Below are 16,109 nucleotides of genomic sequence, written 5' to 3'. Positions count from 1 at the left end.
TATGGTAATTAAAGGTGGAAATGCTCAGTTCTTTACTGTTTTGTAATTTAAAAAATAACAATGTTAGAAAGAAATACACAGATATTTAGGAAACGTCAGGGTGTTATAGATATGTTTTATTTCAGAGAGTTATTAAATTAGAAAAATTAAAAACTCTCTGTGCATCAATCCACTTGAACCTTGCAGAGGAGCGAATAATCTGCTGATGCATCAGCTGATTGACGATGTTTTTAAATGCTTCCTTGACAGCTTGAAACGCTGTCAGTGATGTAATCAGCACACAAGCAGCCAATAGTGTTCAGCTTTTTCTGATGGCTCCTGCCTCAACATTTCATTGGCTGTGGTTTGGTAGCTGGACTGAGCTGTTGGGGAACTAGTTGTTGTCAGATCTTGTAGTGTGTGACCCCCCTCTTGTGGATCATTTACGTAGTGTCAGATAGTGTGAACACCACAGCGATTAAAAGACACAAAATTAAGTCATGTAGTGTGAACAGCACAGCGATCTGCCGATGTTTAAAATCCTGTAGTGTGAACTAGGCTTAAGAGGCGGAGTGTCAGTGGAGCTGCAGATGCCTGCTAGCATTTTGCTCAGATGAGCTTTTCTTTTTTGGAGAAACGCTTAATACTTCATTACCTGCGACTCGTTGTTCTGAACACACATGCTTGGTACACTATATCAATGAAGTGTTTAGTCTTTTAAAAACACTGTTGTAATACATTGAGCCACTAAACATTGTTCTTCTGCAGGAGGAAAGCGCAAATTACTTCCAAACATTTCAAATATAGTCTGTGTTAGTGAATCAAGGCTGTTTATGAAATCCAGGCACAACACTGTACGACAACGTTTCAGATGACTGTTTTAGAGCCTACAACTAATCAGTCTGTCAGATTCTGGAGTACATTACAGGTCTAAAGAAAAATATAAATGATCTTAAATAAAACAAATACATTTATTGATATGGTATATAAATATATAAGATTTTCACTCACCTGGGAAATGGAGGCAACTTGAATGGTTTATGAGCACAATTAAGTGCCCACAGCATGCCATATCATCTTATAATTGTACAAAATAAATCCAAAAGACTGTTGACTGTGTAAAGCCACATAAAACACAACAAAAATATGATGTATATGCCGAGTTCAGCGGCTAATCAGCCGGAATCAGCTGAGATGAAGTGACGGCGACCAGCAAAACCTAGCTGTCACTCAAGTGGCCATGTTCTTAATTATGCAAACTTAATATAACTTACAGTTTTTCTCCAGTGGTTTGACTCATTTCTTGAAACAGAAATTACATTCTCAATATTCTAAGATCATATGGCAAAACAGTGTTAATGTTTAGCACAACCCTATATTGCTCACTTGCAAAATCTCATACCTTTCCCAAAACAGTGCACTCATGCATCAAAACTAATTTCCTTTCCCATATAAAAAGTCAGTGCCACAAAAATGGCAAATATCTTTCTCAATTGCTTTGGCTCATTTTTTGAAACAGACCAGACATTCTCAACACTCTTGGTGCTTTTGCCAAAATAATGTGGATGGTTCAGCACAACACCATGGTTCACCTGCAACAGCTCATAGCTTACCCAAAACAGTTCACTCATTCGTCAAAACTAAACTTCCTTCTCATTTAAACAGTCAGTGCCCCCAAAATGCTTCATCCCTTTAGCATTGTGTAAGCACTGTGAGTCAAAATGTTTAGATGTTTGTCACTATGGCAAAGGACCACTAAAATATCCCTCAGTCCACCTTACAGTCTTAGTCCAGTCCTTCATTGAAAATGGTAACTGTATTGTTTTTGTCTAGCTAACAGAGTACAATTGTGTATTAAACTAAAAAAAAGAAATAGGATTTTAGGGTAAGAGTATCCTCCAAGGTTTGACGTCACACACTGCACTCATACTGCCAAGGAAATGGTAACTCTCTATTTTATTGTAATGATCAACCACACACAAAGTAACTTCCATCAGAGCATAAAGAAACAGTATACAGCATAATAAACTGTAATATAAACACACAAACAAACAACTAGAGTGCTTTAAACAAAGCTAGAGTTTCATAACGGTTCTTCGCTGCCAGCCGTCCTCACCCTCCTGACCGTCCACACGCTGCAGTCTGTGTGGCCACAGATTCTCGTCCACATCACAGCGTAGATTCTCCCTTGCGATGCAATGATGGAAGAAACGACGTGAATGTCACAACCATCCCCTACAATGATCAAATGTTCCAAGGATTCACCAACTGTATGGTATTCATGGTATTGAGGTCTTGACTAATTTTGAAAATTTCCAGCCTGGTCTTAGCTGTTCAGGCTGAAAAATGACCAGCTAAAAATGACCAGCCTGGTTTAAGCTGGACATAGCTGGTTTTGGCTGGGCTCACAGTCTGGCTAGGCTGGTCAAGCTGGTTTTAGCTGGTCATCTCCCAGCCTGACCAGCTAGGACGAGGCTGAAAATGGCTGGAAACCAGCCTGGAAGTGGCCAAAACCCCTCTAAAACCAGCCTGGTCGACCAGCTAAAACCAGCCATCAAGCCTAGGCTGATTTAAGCTGTTTTTTCAGTAGGGTAACAGTCAGTTTAGATCAGCAAGATCTATTCACTGTGCTAAATGTAGGCTATATGTACTTAATCATTTACAAAGATGTACTTAGACATTTGCAATTTGATGAAATATATGAGAAATTCAATTCTGTTGTGAACAATTGCCAAGTGGTTTGGAGAATGTAATTTCTGTTTCAAGAAATGAGCCAAACCAATGGAGAAAGAGTGTAATATAAGGGTAATATTAGCCATTTGCACCAAAATCTTTCTTTGTACCAGGCTGTAAACACCTTTTTCTGCTGTAAAGTTGCTCATTTTACCAATGGGATCAATAGAAATGTGCTCTATTATGGAGTCAGGCCTAGTGGAATTTCGATGAATTGCAGTTTCAGTTACTTTCATATTAGCATCATGAGTGAGAGCAGGATGCTGCCGCTTGGTAATAAATGACTGATTGAATGCCAAAAGTAATTGTAACAAATCTATTTAAATATGCGAATGTGCATATTTTGACTAGACGTGTTCCAATTAGGTGTTAAATGATGTCAAGCCGGCATGATCCTTTTGCAAGTTTGCAAGTCTAATATGGGCTAATTAATGCTGGAAGGAGCTCTGTAATGAGTGTGTTTGTGTCTGCAGGCCTTGTATTCAGTGTCCGTGTCTGAAGACGTTCCTCTGAATAAGCAAATCCTCCGAGTCAAAGCCACAGATGCTGACACAGGCTCAAACGCACAAATCCAGTTCTCCTTGTTCGGTTCTGGAGCAGAAGACTTCTTCATTCATCCACACACAGGTTTGAGAGTTGTTTTCTGAAAATAAAAGATTGTCAAATCAAATCAAATCACTTTTATTGTCACATCAGCAGCAGCAGCAGCACGTGTGCTATGATGAGAGAAAAGCTTAGGTGCTGGCTCCAGACAGTCAAAATACAGACAGTGCAAAACACTACAGTGGCAGTGTTGACAGCAAAATGTACAATGAATAGGTGTACACATAGTTGTAGGCAGTATTGTTTTAAGTATGAATTGATTAAAGTGCAGTGAATGCTACATATTGATAGTGTGCAGTGAGGGGTGTGGAAGAGTTTGTGTGGGGTGTGTTAAGTGTTCATCAGCCTGATAGTCTGAGGGAAGAAACTTTCCTTCAGTCGGCTGGTGCGTGACCGGAACCGTCTGCTTGAGGGTAGCAGAGAGAAAAGTCTATGGCTTTGGCGGCTTGTCAAATAATTAGCATGAGTATGTTAGTCTTAAGTTGATCAATAAGCTAGTATGCTCCAAAACAGTGACAAAATTCAAGGCTTTGTACTTCCACCTGAATATATCAACGATTTTTTTGAAGGTCACCTAATACTGGCACTGTCTGTCATCAAATCTTCTGACCAATCAAATGCTCTCTAGTATCTGAGGTCCCGCCCCTCGCATGTCCTGCCCCTTTCAAGACACTTGTCATTCACTTTTCATAGCTTAAGCACTCTGACTGGCAGAGCTGTGATAAAAATGAAACACTATTGGTTGATTTTTATAAAGGGGAGGAGTTTCTCTATGTTATCCCTCCTTGTCTTCATGTTTCATTTGAGATTACATCAAACACAGAATGAAAATGCACAAAAAATAAAGCCTTAAAAATAAAGGTTCACCGTTAAGCAGTCCTTGTACCTTTTCATTATTTTTTTTTTTTTGTTGCAGTGAATAAATGTTCTTTAGGTTATTGAAAAGTGCTTCACGCTAAGAAAATAATGTTTATTTAAGAACTCTCAACACTGAAAGGTACTCTGGTGAACTCAGACTGGTGCTGAAATCCATTTATGCAAACGTCTTTTTATTTTTAGGTAAATTATTCAAAATCAATTCTTGAGCAAATCCAGCCTGGGTTTAAAACTATCTTCTTACCTTAGGCTGATCCATACTTGTTTGAGGTTTTGTTTTGAACACAGAAGACATTTTGAAGAATGTTGGAAACCTGTAACCATTAAAGTGACTTTTCACCCAAAAATGAAAATGTACTTTCCTTCAAGTAAATCCAAATATTTGAGTTTCTTCATTCTGTTCAACACAAAAGAAGATATTTTGAAGAATGCTAAAAACCTGTGACCATTGACTTCCATTGCAGAAAAAAAACAAATACCATCATCTTTTGTGTTCGTCAGAGGAAATAAACAGATTTGGAACAAGTAAAGGGTGAGTAAACTATGAAAGAATTTTCATTTTAGGGTGAACTATCCTTTTAACATATATATTTGTTTTTCCTACTATGGATGTCAATGGTTACAGGTTTTCAACATTCTTTAAAATATCTTATTTAGTGTTCAACAGAACTAAAAAAAACTCAAACTGGTCTAGAACATGTAAAGGTTTAGTAAATGATGACAGTGTTTTCATTTTTTTAGTGAGCTATCCCTGTAACATCCTTTTTTCCTACCATGGGTGTCAATGGTTACAAGTTTTCAACATTCTTCAAAATATCTTTAGTATTCAACAACATTCAACAAAACAAAACTTAAACTGGTATGGAACAAGTAAAGGGTTAGTAAATTATGACAGTGTTTTAATTTTTTTTGGTGAACTATCCGCGTAATATACTTTTTTTTCCTACTATGGATGTCAATGGTTACAAGTTTTCAACATTCTTCAAAATATCTTCTCTAGTGTTCAACAGAACAAAAAAAAAACGCAAACTGGTCTAGAAACTGTTGTTTCTGGTTGCTGAAATATATTTTTCTTCATTCTCTGCAGGCGAGCTGAAGACAGCCGTGGCACTGGACCGTGAAAAGGTGTCTCGATACTCTCTGGTTGCTCGTGCGACGGATGGTGGGGGTTTGTGGTGTGAAGCTGAGGTTGTGGTGGATCTCCTAGATGTGAATGACAGTCCGCCGATGTTCAGCATGCCTCATTACACCACCAGCGTCTACGAGAACACGGCTACTAAAGCTCTGCTCACCCGCATACAAGCCATAGATCCTGATCTAGGTAAGAGCATGTCATTTTGACAGCAGGTGAAGTGGAAAAGTTTAGTTTATAGATGCTGGTAAAAAGTGAACTAACTTTGAACTGCTAATATGTAGTTTTGTCCGGCTAGAAAACATTGTAATATGAAATATTGTGAATTATTTTTTACTCATTCATTCATTCATTCATTCATTCATTTTCTTTTCGGCTTAGTCCCTTTATTAATCAGGGGTCGCCACAGCGGATTGAGCCGCCAACTTATCCAGCATATGTTTTACACAGCGGATGCCCTTCCAGCTGCAACCCATCACTGGGAAACTTCCATACACTCTCATTCGCCCACACACACAATGGCCAATTTAGCTCACCCAATTCACCTGAACCGCATATCTTTGTAATTGTGGGAGAAACCGGAGCACCCGGAGGAAATCCATACGAACACGGGGAGAACATGCAAACTCCACACAGAAATGCCAACTGACCCAGCCGAGGCTCGAACGAGCAACCTTCTTGCTGTGAGGCGATTGTGCTACCCACTGTGCCACCGCGTCGCCTAGTTGTTTTTTTACTACAATAAAAAAGCTTCCATATATTGTATAATTATCCATATTACTATATTTTATTCAGAGCAACTGTCTGTGCATTAAGCAATTTGCCATAGAAAAAATTTATAGATTTTTTAATGTTGTTTTTGTTACTACTTTTATTCCAAATAAAATTATACATATATATATATATATATATATATATAATCTAAGTATATATAATCTAAATAGAAATAAACATTTTCTCAAATAAATAAGTATACACAGTATATTTGGGCAATAATGTTTCATGATTAATCGCACCCAAAATAAAAGTTTATTTTGACATAATATAAGTGTGTGTTCTTTTATATTATGTCAAACCAAACTTTTATTTTGGATGAGATTAATCATGATTAATTTTTGTCCAGCACTTATAATATAATAGCACTTATGATATACATATTTTATTTATTTATTCAATATACTATACAAATAATTCTTATCAAATGTAATACAGTAACATCTTTTATAGTGGTAAACTCTAAATACTGAATATTCTCAGTGTAGTTTATGGATATATATTAATACTGGCATATTTTATGTTGCAGGTGTTAACCGTAAAGTGGTTTATTCCCTGGTGGATTCAGCGGATGGATTCTTCTCCATCGATAAATCCTCTGGGATTGTGGTTCTGGAGCGTTTGTTGGACCGTGAGATTCAGTCTTCATATCATATAGTGGTCCGAGCATCAGATCAAGGTGTTCCTGTCCGGCTCTCGTCCCTTGCAAACCTCACCATCACAGTTCTGGACATTAATGACAACCCGCCAGTGTTTGAGCGGAGAGACTATCTGGCCACTCTTCCAGAAGATGTTGCGGTCGGCACAGAAGTAGTCCAGGTTTACGCTGCCAGTAAAGATATCGGCACCAATGCTGATATTTACTACAACATCAGATCCGGAAACCAACAGGGCCATTTCACCATTAACGTCAACACAGGTGAGATTTCTTAAAAGAGATTGTGGACTCTTCACATTTCTGGGTTTCTCAGTAGCGGAAGTCATCATAGTTGGTAAACTTAGAGCGCAGTGAATGAGAGAGTACAACTAATATTTTATTTACAATACTATTTGCTAAAATAATAAAAGAAAAACTCAATGATGGTGTTATCAAGACTTTCAGAAACAAAAAGGAAACAAAGAGTCTAAGACTGATAATGGCAGCCAGAAGAGAGAATAAGTCAAATTTATTGTCTTGCGCTTATAGACTCTGCATTATAAACACCTCACATAAGCGGTAATTCCTTTTTTGTGATGCAAAGATGATATACTACATACATAAATAAATATAAATATACATATTTTTTTTGAACATCTAAATATTAAAAACTTTCGAGGATTTAGGATGATGATGATTGTTAAACACGTCTTAACAGTCTTGTGAAAAGGGTCCATTACTGCATGTGTTCTGTTCATTTTATTCAAATGCAGATGTGTGCTCTTTTCTGCAAATGTTTCAGGATTTATTAGTAATTTGCCTTTGAAATTACCAGAAATAACGGTAACAATTAATAATAACTACGCACTATGAATCATTTATTAAGCATTAGCAAATAGTGAATTCATTATCTGTTAAGCATTAACTCTACATTAATAAACATTTGTAAATAGTTTATAACCGCAGCTACAAATGCTGTATTCTTGAATTATAACCGCATTTATAATGTGCTTAATAATTGTACTTTAATACTTTGTTAATGATTTGTTTTTCATTACTAAATTAAGTATTTCATTATTTACAAACCAGTTATTTAAGCATAGTTGGTTGTTTTGTAAGATCATTCAGAGTGAGTTAGTAAATGATTATTAAAGTATTCTAATGAACATTTATAAATCTTATTATTCAGGTATATACTAATAGTTAATTTGTATGATAATAAATGCTTTATTAACTTAACTTCATCCAGTTTTGTGACCTAAAGGACTATTTATGCTTTATAAATCCCTTATAAATGACAATTAAAGGGTCAATTATATTCTAAACAGGAAAAAAGAACATAAACGACTTTATTCGTTTCTATTCATTTAAAGAAAGGCAGGGCAAGGCAAGTTTATTTATATAGCACATTTCATACACAGTGGCAATTCAAAGTGCTTTACATAAACAGGAATATAAGAAACAAGTATAAGGGAAATAAAAACAAATAATAAAAAAAGCATAAAAACACATAAAATGTGTCATAAAAGAATAAAAAAGAAGAGAAAAACATAATAGTGCGATCTGTCGGACGTAGCACAGTGCTCATTCAGTAAAGGCACAGCTAAACAGATGTGTTTTCAGTCTTGATTTGAATGTGCCTAATGTTGGAGCACGTCTGATCATTTCTGGAAGCTGATTCCAGCAGTGAGGGGCATAGTAGCTGAAAGCCGATTCACCCTGCTTTGACTGAACTCTTGGAATCTCTAATTTATATGATCCTAAAGATCTGAGTGATCTGTTTGGTTTGTATTCAGTGAGCATATCTATAATGTATTGAGGTCCTAGGCCATTTAGTGATTTATAGACCAGTAATAATACTTTAAAATCTATTCTGAATGTAACTGGGAGCCAGTGTAGAGACCTGAGGACAGGCGTGATGTGCTCTGATTTCCTGGTTCTGGTCAGAATTCTGGCCGCAGCTGTAACTGTCTGACTGTCTTTTTGGGAAGGCCAGTGAGGAGGCCGTTACAGTAATCCACCCTGCTGCTGATAAAAGCATGAACAAGTTTCTCTAAGTCTTCACTGGAAGCAAAGCATCTAATTCTTGCAAGGTTTTTGAGATGATAGTATGCTGATTTACTAACTGCGTTGACCCTTAGAGCCAAGATACGCATTCACCTTGATAACCTCATCTCTGTTCCCAAACGCAATCACTTCAGTTTTCTCTTTGTTTAACTGAAGAAAGTTTTGGCGCATCTAATTGTTAGTTTCATCAATGCATTGGCAGAGGGTGTCAATTGGGCTGTAATCATTAGGCAGGAAGGCTAGGTAGAACTGAGTGTCATCAGCATTGCTGTGGTAGGAGATTTGTTTTTTTTTCCTATAAAGCATATAAAGGTGCCAGAATTGAGCCTTGTGGGACTCCACATGTCATGGGTGTCCACCATGACCTATGATCACCTATACTGACATGGTAACCTCTACCTTCAAGGTAAGATCTGAACCATTTGAGGACCGTCCCAGACAGTCCAACCAGTTTTCCAGCCTATCCAGGAGTATGCCGTACTGTTAGTTTGCCTGAATCTGTATTTAGGCATATATCATTGATTATCTTTATAAGAGCGCTCTCTGTACTGTGATGTGGTCTGAATACAGATTGAAAATTGTCTAAACACCCCTTGAAGTTTAAGAACTTGTTAACCTGTTAAAACAACTTTTTCAATGATTTTGCCAATGAAAGAGAGATTTGAGATGATTTTAAAAACCATTGACTACTTTTAAATACAAATGGTTGGTAAATAAGGCTATATTGAATTTAGTCATGAAAAATCAACCAGTCACAAATTATAAAAGTACAATTATTAAGCACAATGTGGTTTTGTCAAGAATACAGAATTTGTAGCTGCAGTTATAAACTGCTTACTAACGCTTATTAATGTAGAGTTGATTCTTAACAGATAATGAATTCACTAGATGCTAATGCTTAGTAAATGATTCATACTGTGCAGTTATTATGAAGTGTTAACGAAATAACAACTGGAGACAAAAAAAAAAAGAGTCAGACTGCTTGCTCTACAAAAGTGTGTTTATGACTGTACATTAAAATATAAATACAAATGTACATCATAAACTCAAATCGCTTGCCTCAGGTGGGCTGAATGAGCAATTACATCTTTCTGTTTTCCTTTAATGTACAGTTTATCCGTAAGTTTAAATATTGAACTTCGAATCTGTGATCTAGAAAATAATGACTGTATGTTTAGGTATTTTTGATGTTTTTAATTGTAGGATTTTTTTTTCATTGTTTTATAGCTCGGGTTATGTTGAAATAATAATTGATGACTGAATGATAAAGTATGTAATTTTCTGAACAATATCCATCTTTAATTTAATGGCATTTTATTGTGGGTTGATGGAGGTGATATTTCTTAGAATTAATATTGTCCAAATATGGAAACAATATGGGTTTGTTTTTAATTATTAAATGATTGATGACATAAATGTGATTGATGATGTAAAAAGAGGGTGGATAGATGCTTAAAATGACCAAAAAGGTTCAAATAGAACATTTCATTTTGCCTATGGAAACCTAAAATGCTTCAATGCAACTTTGATGACAAAAGAAAACATTGAAATTAAATTAAAGTGATAGTTCAGCCAATAGTTCTTTGTTCTGCTAAACACAAAATAAGATATTTGAAAAAATGTCAGTATCCAAACTGATACTCACCACCCACTGCCAAAATAAATACCATGGCGCACTGTAAACAAAACAAAAAAGAAGTTTACTTAATTTAAAATGTTAAGGCAACTTGCTGCAGAGCTTTTTTAGTTTACTCAACTTAAAACGAGTGGCAGTTATCAGAATTGGAATCAGAAAGGGCTTTATTGCCCTTTTTTGCCCTATGGTAAGACATACTTTATTGCCCTATGGTAAGACATACAAGGAATTTATTTTTGTGACAGAACCTCTACAGTGCAACAGAATTCCAGAGAAAGGACCAAAAAACAGATAATAAATATACTTTAAAAATCAAAGTAGGTAGTGAATGCAAATAGACAAATTGACAAGTGTATGTACAGGTATATTACACTATACAACATTATATGTGCAGCTGTTATGTGCAAATTGGCATGTACAGCATGTTGTTAAATAAGTGTATATGTGTATAAAAGTGTTTAAAGAGCCCATATTATGGGTTTTTGAAAATGCCCTTCCATGTAGTGTGTAACACAGCTCTAAGTGAAGTGAAATATCCAGCTAAGGCTTAAATCTGTAAGTGTACAGTGTTTAAAACTATTGATTCATCTATAAAAGAGTCGACTCATAGTGCTTCAAACGAGTCGTCTTGATAACGAGTCATTAGGTGTTTCGCGATGACGCAGCTGCGAAACACAAGTAGTTGGGCGCGCAAACCCGGGAGATTTGAAACCTGCGGCCCCGCCCACTAACAGAAAAAAAAGTCTCACACACACACACACACACACACAGAGACAGACACCGGTCGAATGAAGTCAGGCTGTGCAGATGGATATTATTGCGTCTAATTAAAGAGGAAACCTCAGCATTATAGCCCAGCCTTGAGCAGTTCTGAGTGCTTCTGAAAACTATATGCTTTCAAGACTTCATCAGTTTGTTAAAGGAAGGATCAGTATAGACTGTCAGAACATGGATCAGTGCATCATGGATCAGTTTCTACCCCCATTTCACCAGTGTAAGTACGTGCGATTAAAATTATTGCCTCGTTTACTCTATCTTGCAAATGATGTATTTAGTTGTGTTTTGTTACTTGTAACCGTGTGTGCTGTATCAGGTTAACTCTTTATATTCTCATATCGCGTGTAAAGCCACGTTGAAAACGCGACGCGTGCCGCTTTGATTACGGATCGTCAGCTGTTTACACACATGCAACGGTCAAGTAATGTGTGTGTGTGTGTCTCCCCGTGTGTGTAACGCACGGGTATTCGCGGATATAACTGAGCGCCGCGCCGCCTCAATTCAGCCGCTCATTTATGGACGCGCCGGCCCTGTGTGTGTGTGTCTCCTCGTGTGTGTAACGCACGGGTAGTCGCGGATATAACTGAGCGCCGCGCCGCCTCAATTCAGCCGCTCCTTTATGGACGCGCCGGCCCTGTGTGTGTGTGTGTGTGTGTAACGCACGAGTATTCGCGGATATAACCGAGCGCCGCGCCGCCTCAATTCAGCCGCTCATTTATGGACGCGCCGGCCCTGTGTGTGTGTGTCTCCTCGTGTGTGCAACGCACGGGTATTCGCGGATATAACTGAGCGCCGCGCCGCCTCAATTCAGCCGCTCCTTTATGGACGCGCCGGCCCTGTGTGTGTGTGTGTGTGTGTGTGTAACGCACGGGTATTCGCGGATATAACTGAGCGCCGCGCCCTCTCTATTCAGCCGCTCATTTATGGATGCGCAGGCCCTTTGTGTGTGTGTGTGTGTGAAAAGAGTAAGAAGACAGTTCGCCAGTTCTTGGACTTTTTGCTCAATAAAATAGTTCGTCGTCAGTATTTTCTAGTCCATCGTCTGTGTTTACATTCACCCACTGGCAGCCAAAATCCACTATGAAGCGTGTATGCACTGTGACTACTTTTATATTGTAGATTAGCAGCTGTGCATTTCACTCTGTCTCACGCTGAAGCCTGTCACTGTCGACCAATCGCAGCAGGCTGTCATCGGTCCAATCAGCGCAGATTAGCTTCGCGCTGAGGAGGGGTTTGGGAACAAATGAATCGCTGAACGATTCATATGGGAGTCGCTGGGATAATTAGGTAAAAATAAATGCAGATTATAAGACCATCAAAGTGTTGTTTGACCTTGCATGCATATTAGACTGTTGTTGGAGACCCTTACAACCTAAATATGACCCTATTTCATGTATAATATGGGCTCTTTAACAACTGGTGATGTTGGTTCCACAATTATTATCATCAAGTGTTCATGAGATGGATTGCCTGAGGGAAGAAACTGTTTCTGTGTCGGGCTGTTCTGGTGCGCAGTGCTCTGTAGCGTCGACCAGAAGGTAAAGTTCAAAGAGGCTGGGTGTGAGGGGTCCAGAGTGATTTTGGCAGCCCTTCTGCTCGCTCTGGATAAGTACAGTTCTTGAAGAGTAGAGAGGGTTGTACCAATGATTCGCTCAGCAGTCCGAACTATTCGACGTAGTCATCAAAAGATTTGGTAGCTGAGCTAAACCAGACAGTTATTGATGTGCAGATGACTGATTCAATCATGGAGGTGTAGAACGGTTTCAGCAACTCCTCTGGGAGGTTGAACTTCCTCAGCTGACGAAGGAAGTACAGCCTCTGTTTAGCTTTTTTGACAATGGAGTCAATGTTATTGGGTTAAGTTGAGTCAATTCAAAAAAGCTCGTCAGAAAGTTGCCTTACAATTTTAAATTGCAGTAAATAGATGGCAACATCTGTTTTTTGTCAATTTAATCTTTCAGTGTGTTTTTATTTTCATGCAGCTTATGGCCAAAAAAATCAATTCTGAAGGTTTAAATGATCAAATGAATAATTTGAATGTGCCTAGCCAAACACTTGAATCTTCAAATGCTTACCTAGAATACCTGTATAATGGCCATAAATTGTTGAACTTGACTTTTTGCTGCTGTATTATATTTGTAAAACTATATCTTTTGATTACTGTAAAGTCCACATGAACCAGAAGCTGCAACCGTTTTTTTTTTTTTTTTTTGTATTGTGACGCAGTTTCTAAAGAAATGGAATATTAAATGAGAAAACAGTGGGTGTGGCTTGTTTTTTTTTCTACTGCAAGCTGATTGGTTCTAGTAAAGATCTGGAAAGGAATTTAGAAGAGTTATTACCGAGCACTGCCAAAACTGACAGTCGGAGGGGCGTGGTTAGGTATGTAAGCCACACCCAATACCTCAGACAGACATAATCTGAGAATTTAACTCAAAACAGGAAGTGCATTTTCAGATTTCCATTTTTGATTACAAAGGCAAACTTTTTTTCTTTCTTTATGACATGCACAAATGAATTGTTCACCACAAAACTAGCAATGTGAGCTAGCAAAGTCAAAAGGGTTAGCTTTGATTTCATTTGTACTTTAAGGTTGACCATATTTACCCTTGTGCTGCATACAGGTGCCATCTCTGTATCTCGAGCGCTGGACTTCGAGTCCTGCAAGGATTATTTCCTGACGGTAGAGGCTACTGACGGAGGGACTCCGCCGCTCAGCGCTGTTACCATGGTGAACATCAACCTGACAGACGTCAATGACAACTCCCCCATATTCAGCCGTGATGCCTACAGCGTGTCCATTAGCGAGGATGCAAACATAGGAGACACTGTGGTCAAGGTAAGCAGTCGTGACGTTATTTTGCCTTACTTTATGTCTCTGAGGTCTGCATTATAGTGTGGTCTGTTCAGGTGATGGCGGAGGATGTGGACAGCTACGTCAACGGTGACATCCTCTATTCCATCATCAGCGGAGACAGAGAAAACCAGTTCTTCATTGAGCCAATCACAGGACAGATCAAAGTCAACAAGCAGCTGGATCGAGAAACGGTGAGGAACGCCATTCCCACTAAATACCACAAAGACTTTGAAATGACACAGATCCAGGAACAGCCCAGATCTTCCACAGCAGACACACTCATAACAGCCTTTAATAAGATTGCTCATGCTGTTTCATTTCATTTGAAAGATTCTCCATGTGTCTGAGATTAAGATAATGCTTTTACAACTGTTAAAACACCTCATAAAAGATTTTTAAAAAGCCTGGAGAGGTGTGTTTGGAGTTTCTGTAGTGAAGCATGTGCTCTATTTTTAACACAGAGATGTGGCCTATTTTATTTCTGAGAATCAGCATTTATTTGTAGTTAAATGAGTGAAAATATACTACATCTATTATTTCACTAGCATGGACACACTTTGAGCTAGACTTTATTGTAGGGATTGAGGGATGAAAAAGGGGGGTAAGGGAACAGTGGGATGAAGTGCAATGGAAGTATAAGGATAAATTGTGTACAGGTAGGTCCTGCAAGTTGATTGGGTGTCCTATGATGATGCCCAGAGACCCTCCGATTAAACCTAGGAAGGAGTAGAGGGTTATAAGGATTGTTCATGGGAAGCAAGGAAATAGACGGATGGAGGGTGGGTTCGAGAGAATGAGAAGGACAGTGCTAGAGGGCCTGTGTGCTTTAAATAAGTTTTAGGGAGTAGGTGATTGTTTAAGGAGGCAAAGTGAGATGTTTGTTAACAAAGCTGAATCTCTGTTAACAAGTTAACTCAATTTATTTATTGTTGCATAATCCATATAATGTTGCTACTCAAAAAAAATGCTTAAACCTGTCTAAGCTAGTTTGCTGGTTTTAGTTGTGCAAACAAGCTAATTTTAGAGGGGTTATGGCCACTTCCCGACTAGCCTAAGCTGATAAAACAGCAGATAAAAAGTTTGATCAGCCTTCTGTTGGCTGTCCCACATTAAAAAAATGCTCTAGAGTAATGTAGTAAATAATATTTAACTATACTATACCATACTATAGTAATTGAACTAATCTTTTGTAGTGATTCTGTAGTTGCTCTAGTAACACAAAGACCATGATATAACCAAATGATCCAGTAACACTTTAACAGTACGTGAATAACGATGTATTAATATATAAACTAAACATTACTTTATTATAAATTAATTATAAGTTAATGCATGCGCTAATCATGAACTAACTTTAACTATAACATTGAGTCACATGAGTTCATATGTGAATAACGGCTACCTTAATTACTTGTTAGTACATGCTTGTTAACGTATTAAGGTAAATGTAACCAACATGAACTCATGAGGTGTTATTGTATAATTATGTTGTGACTTTACTTGAAGGGGCACATCATAATTAACTACTCATGAACTCCTGTGTTTAAACTGTTGATGTTGACACTTCCATTGTTAGTCAGTGTAAATGCACTAGACGGGCATGCATAAGGAGTTCATGAGTTAGTAGGTTCATGATGATGTGCCCCTCCAAGTAAAGTCACGATGTAATTATAGCTACATTAACATATAATGAGTTCATGATGCTTAAATTAAGCATAAACTAATGTGGTAATTAATACAGTAACTAACTAACAATTATGTACTAACAAGTAATTAGCCGTTATTCACACATGAACTCATGTTGTACTGTATTTAATGTTAGTTCATGATTAGCGCATGCATTAACTCATAGCTCATAATGAAGTAATGTTTAGTTTACATATTAGCACATCATTATTCATGTGCTGTTATAGTAAAGTGTTACCGTTAATATAACAGTATGTAGCATTCATGAACAAAATGTTGTAAATACTGTAACATATCAGGTTTAATATACTTTACTATTGTAAAGTTCCAAAACACTGTAGTATTTACTATA

General features: G+C 37.7%; 1 protein-coding gene across 1 annotated transcript in view; it reads left to right on the top strand.

Moving 5' to 3' along the window:
* Window positions 1–16,109, top strand: part of fat3a (FAT atypical cadherin 3a) — a 129,895-nt gene that overhangs the window by 55,512 nt on the left and 58,274 nt on the right. Inside the window, exons 11-15 of the mRNA XM_056474072.1 lie at window positions 3,186–3,339; window positions 5,279–5,512; window positions 6,627–7,016; window positions 13,839–14,053; window positions 14,125–14,262. Of these exons, the coding sequence (XP_056330047.1) occupies window positions 3,186–3,339; window positions 5,279–5,512; window positions 6,627–7,016; window positions 13,839–14,053; window positions 14,125–14,262 (1,131 nt within the window). The remainder of the gene's footprint in view (window positions 1–3,185; window positions 3,340–5,278; window positions 5,513–6,626; window positions 7,017–13,838; window positions 14,054–14,124; window positions 14,263–16,109) is intronic.

The sequence above is a fragment of the Danio aesculapii genome, chromosome 15 (assembly GCF_903798145.1).
Source record: "Danio aesculapii chromosome 15, fDanAes4.1, whole genome shotgun sequence".
Taxonomy (NCBI): domain Eukaryota; kingdom Metazoa; phylum Chordata; class Actinopteri; order Cypriniformes; family Danionidae; genus Danio; species Danio aesculapii.
The sequence above is the reverse complement of the archived record's forward strand: the minus strand, read 5'-3'. Positions and strand labels throughout refer to the sequence as shown.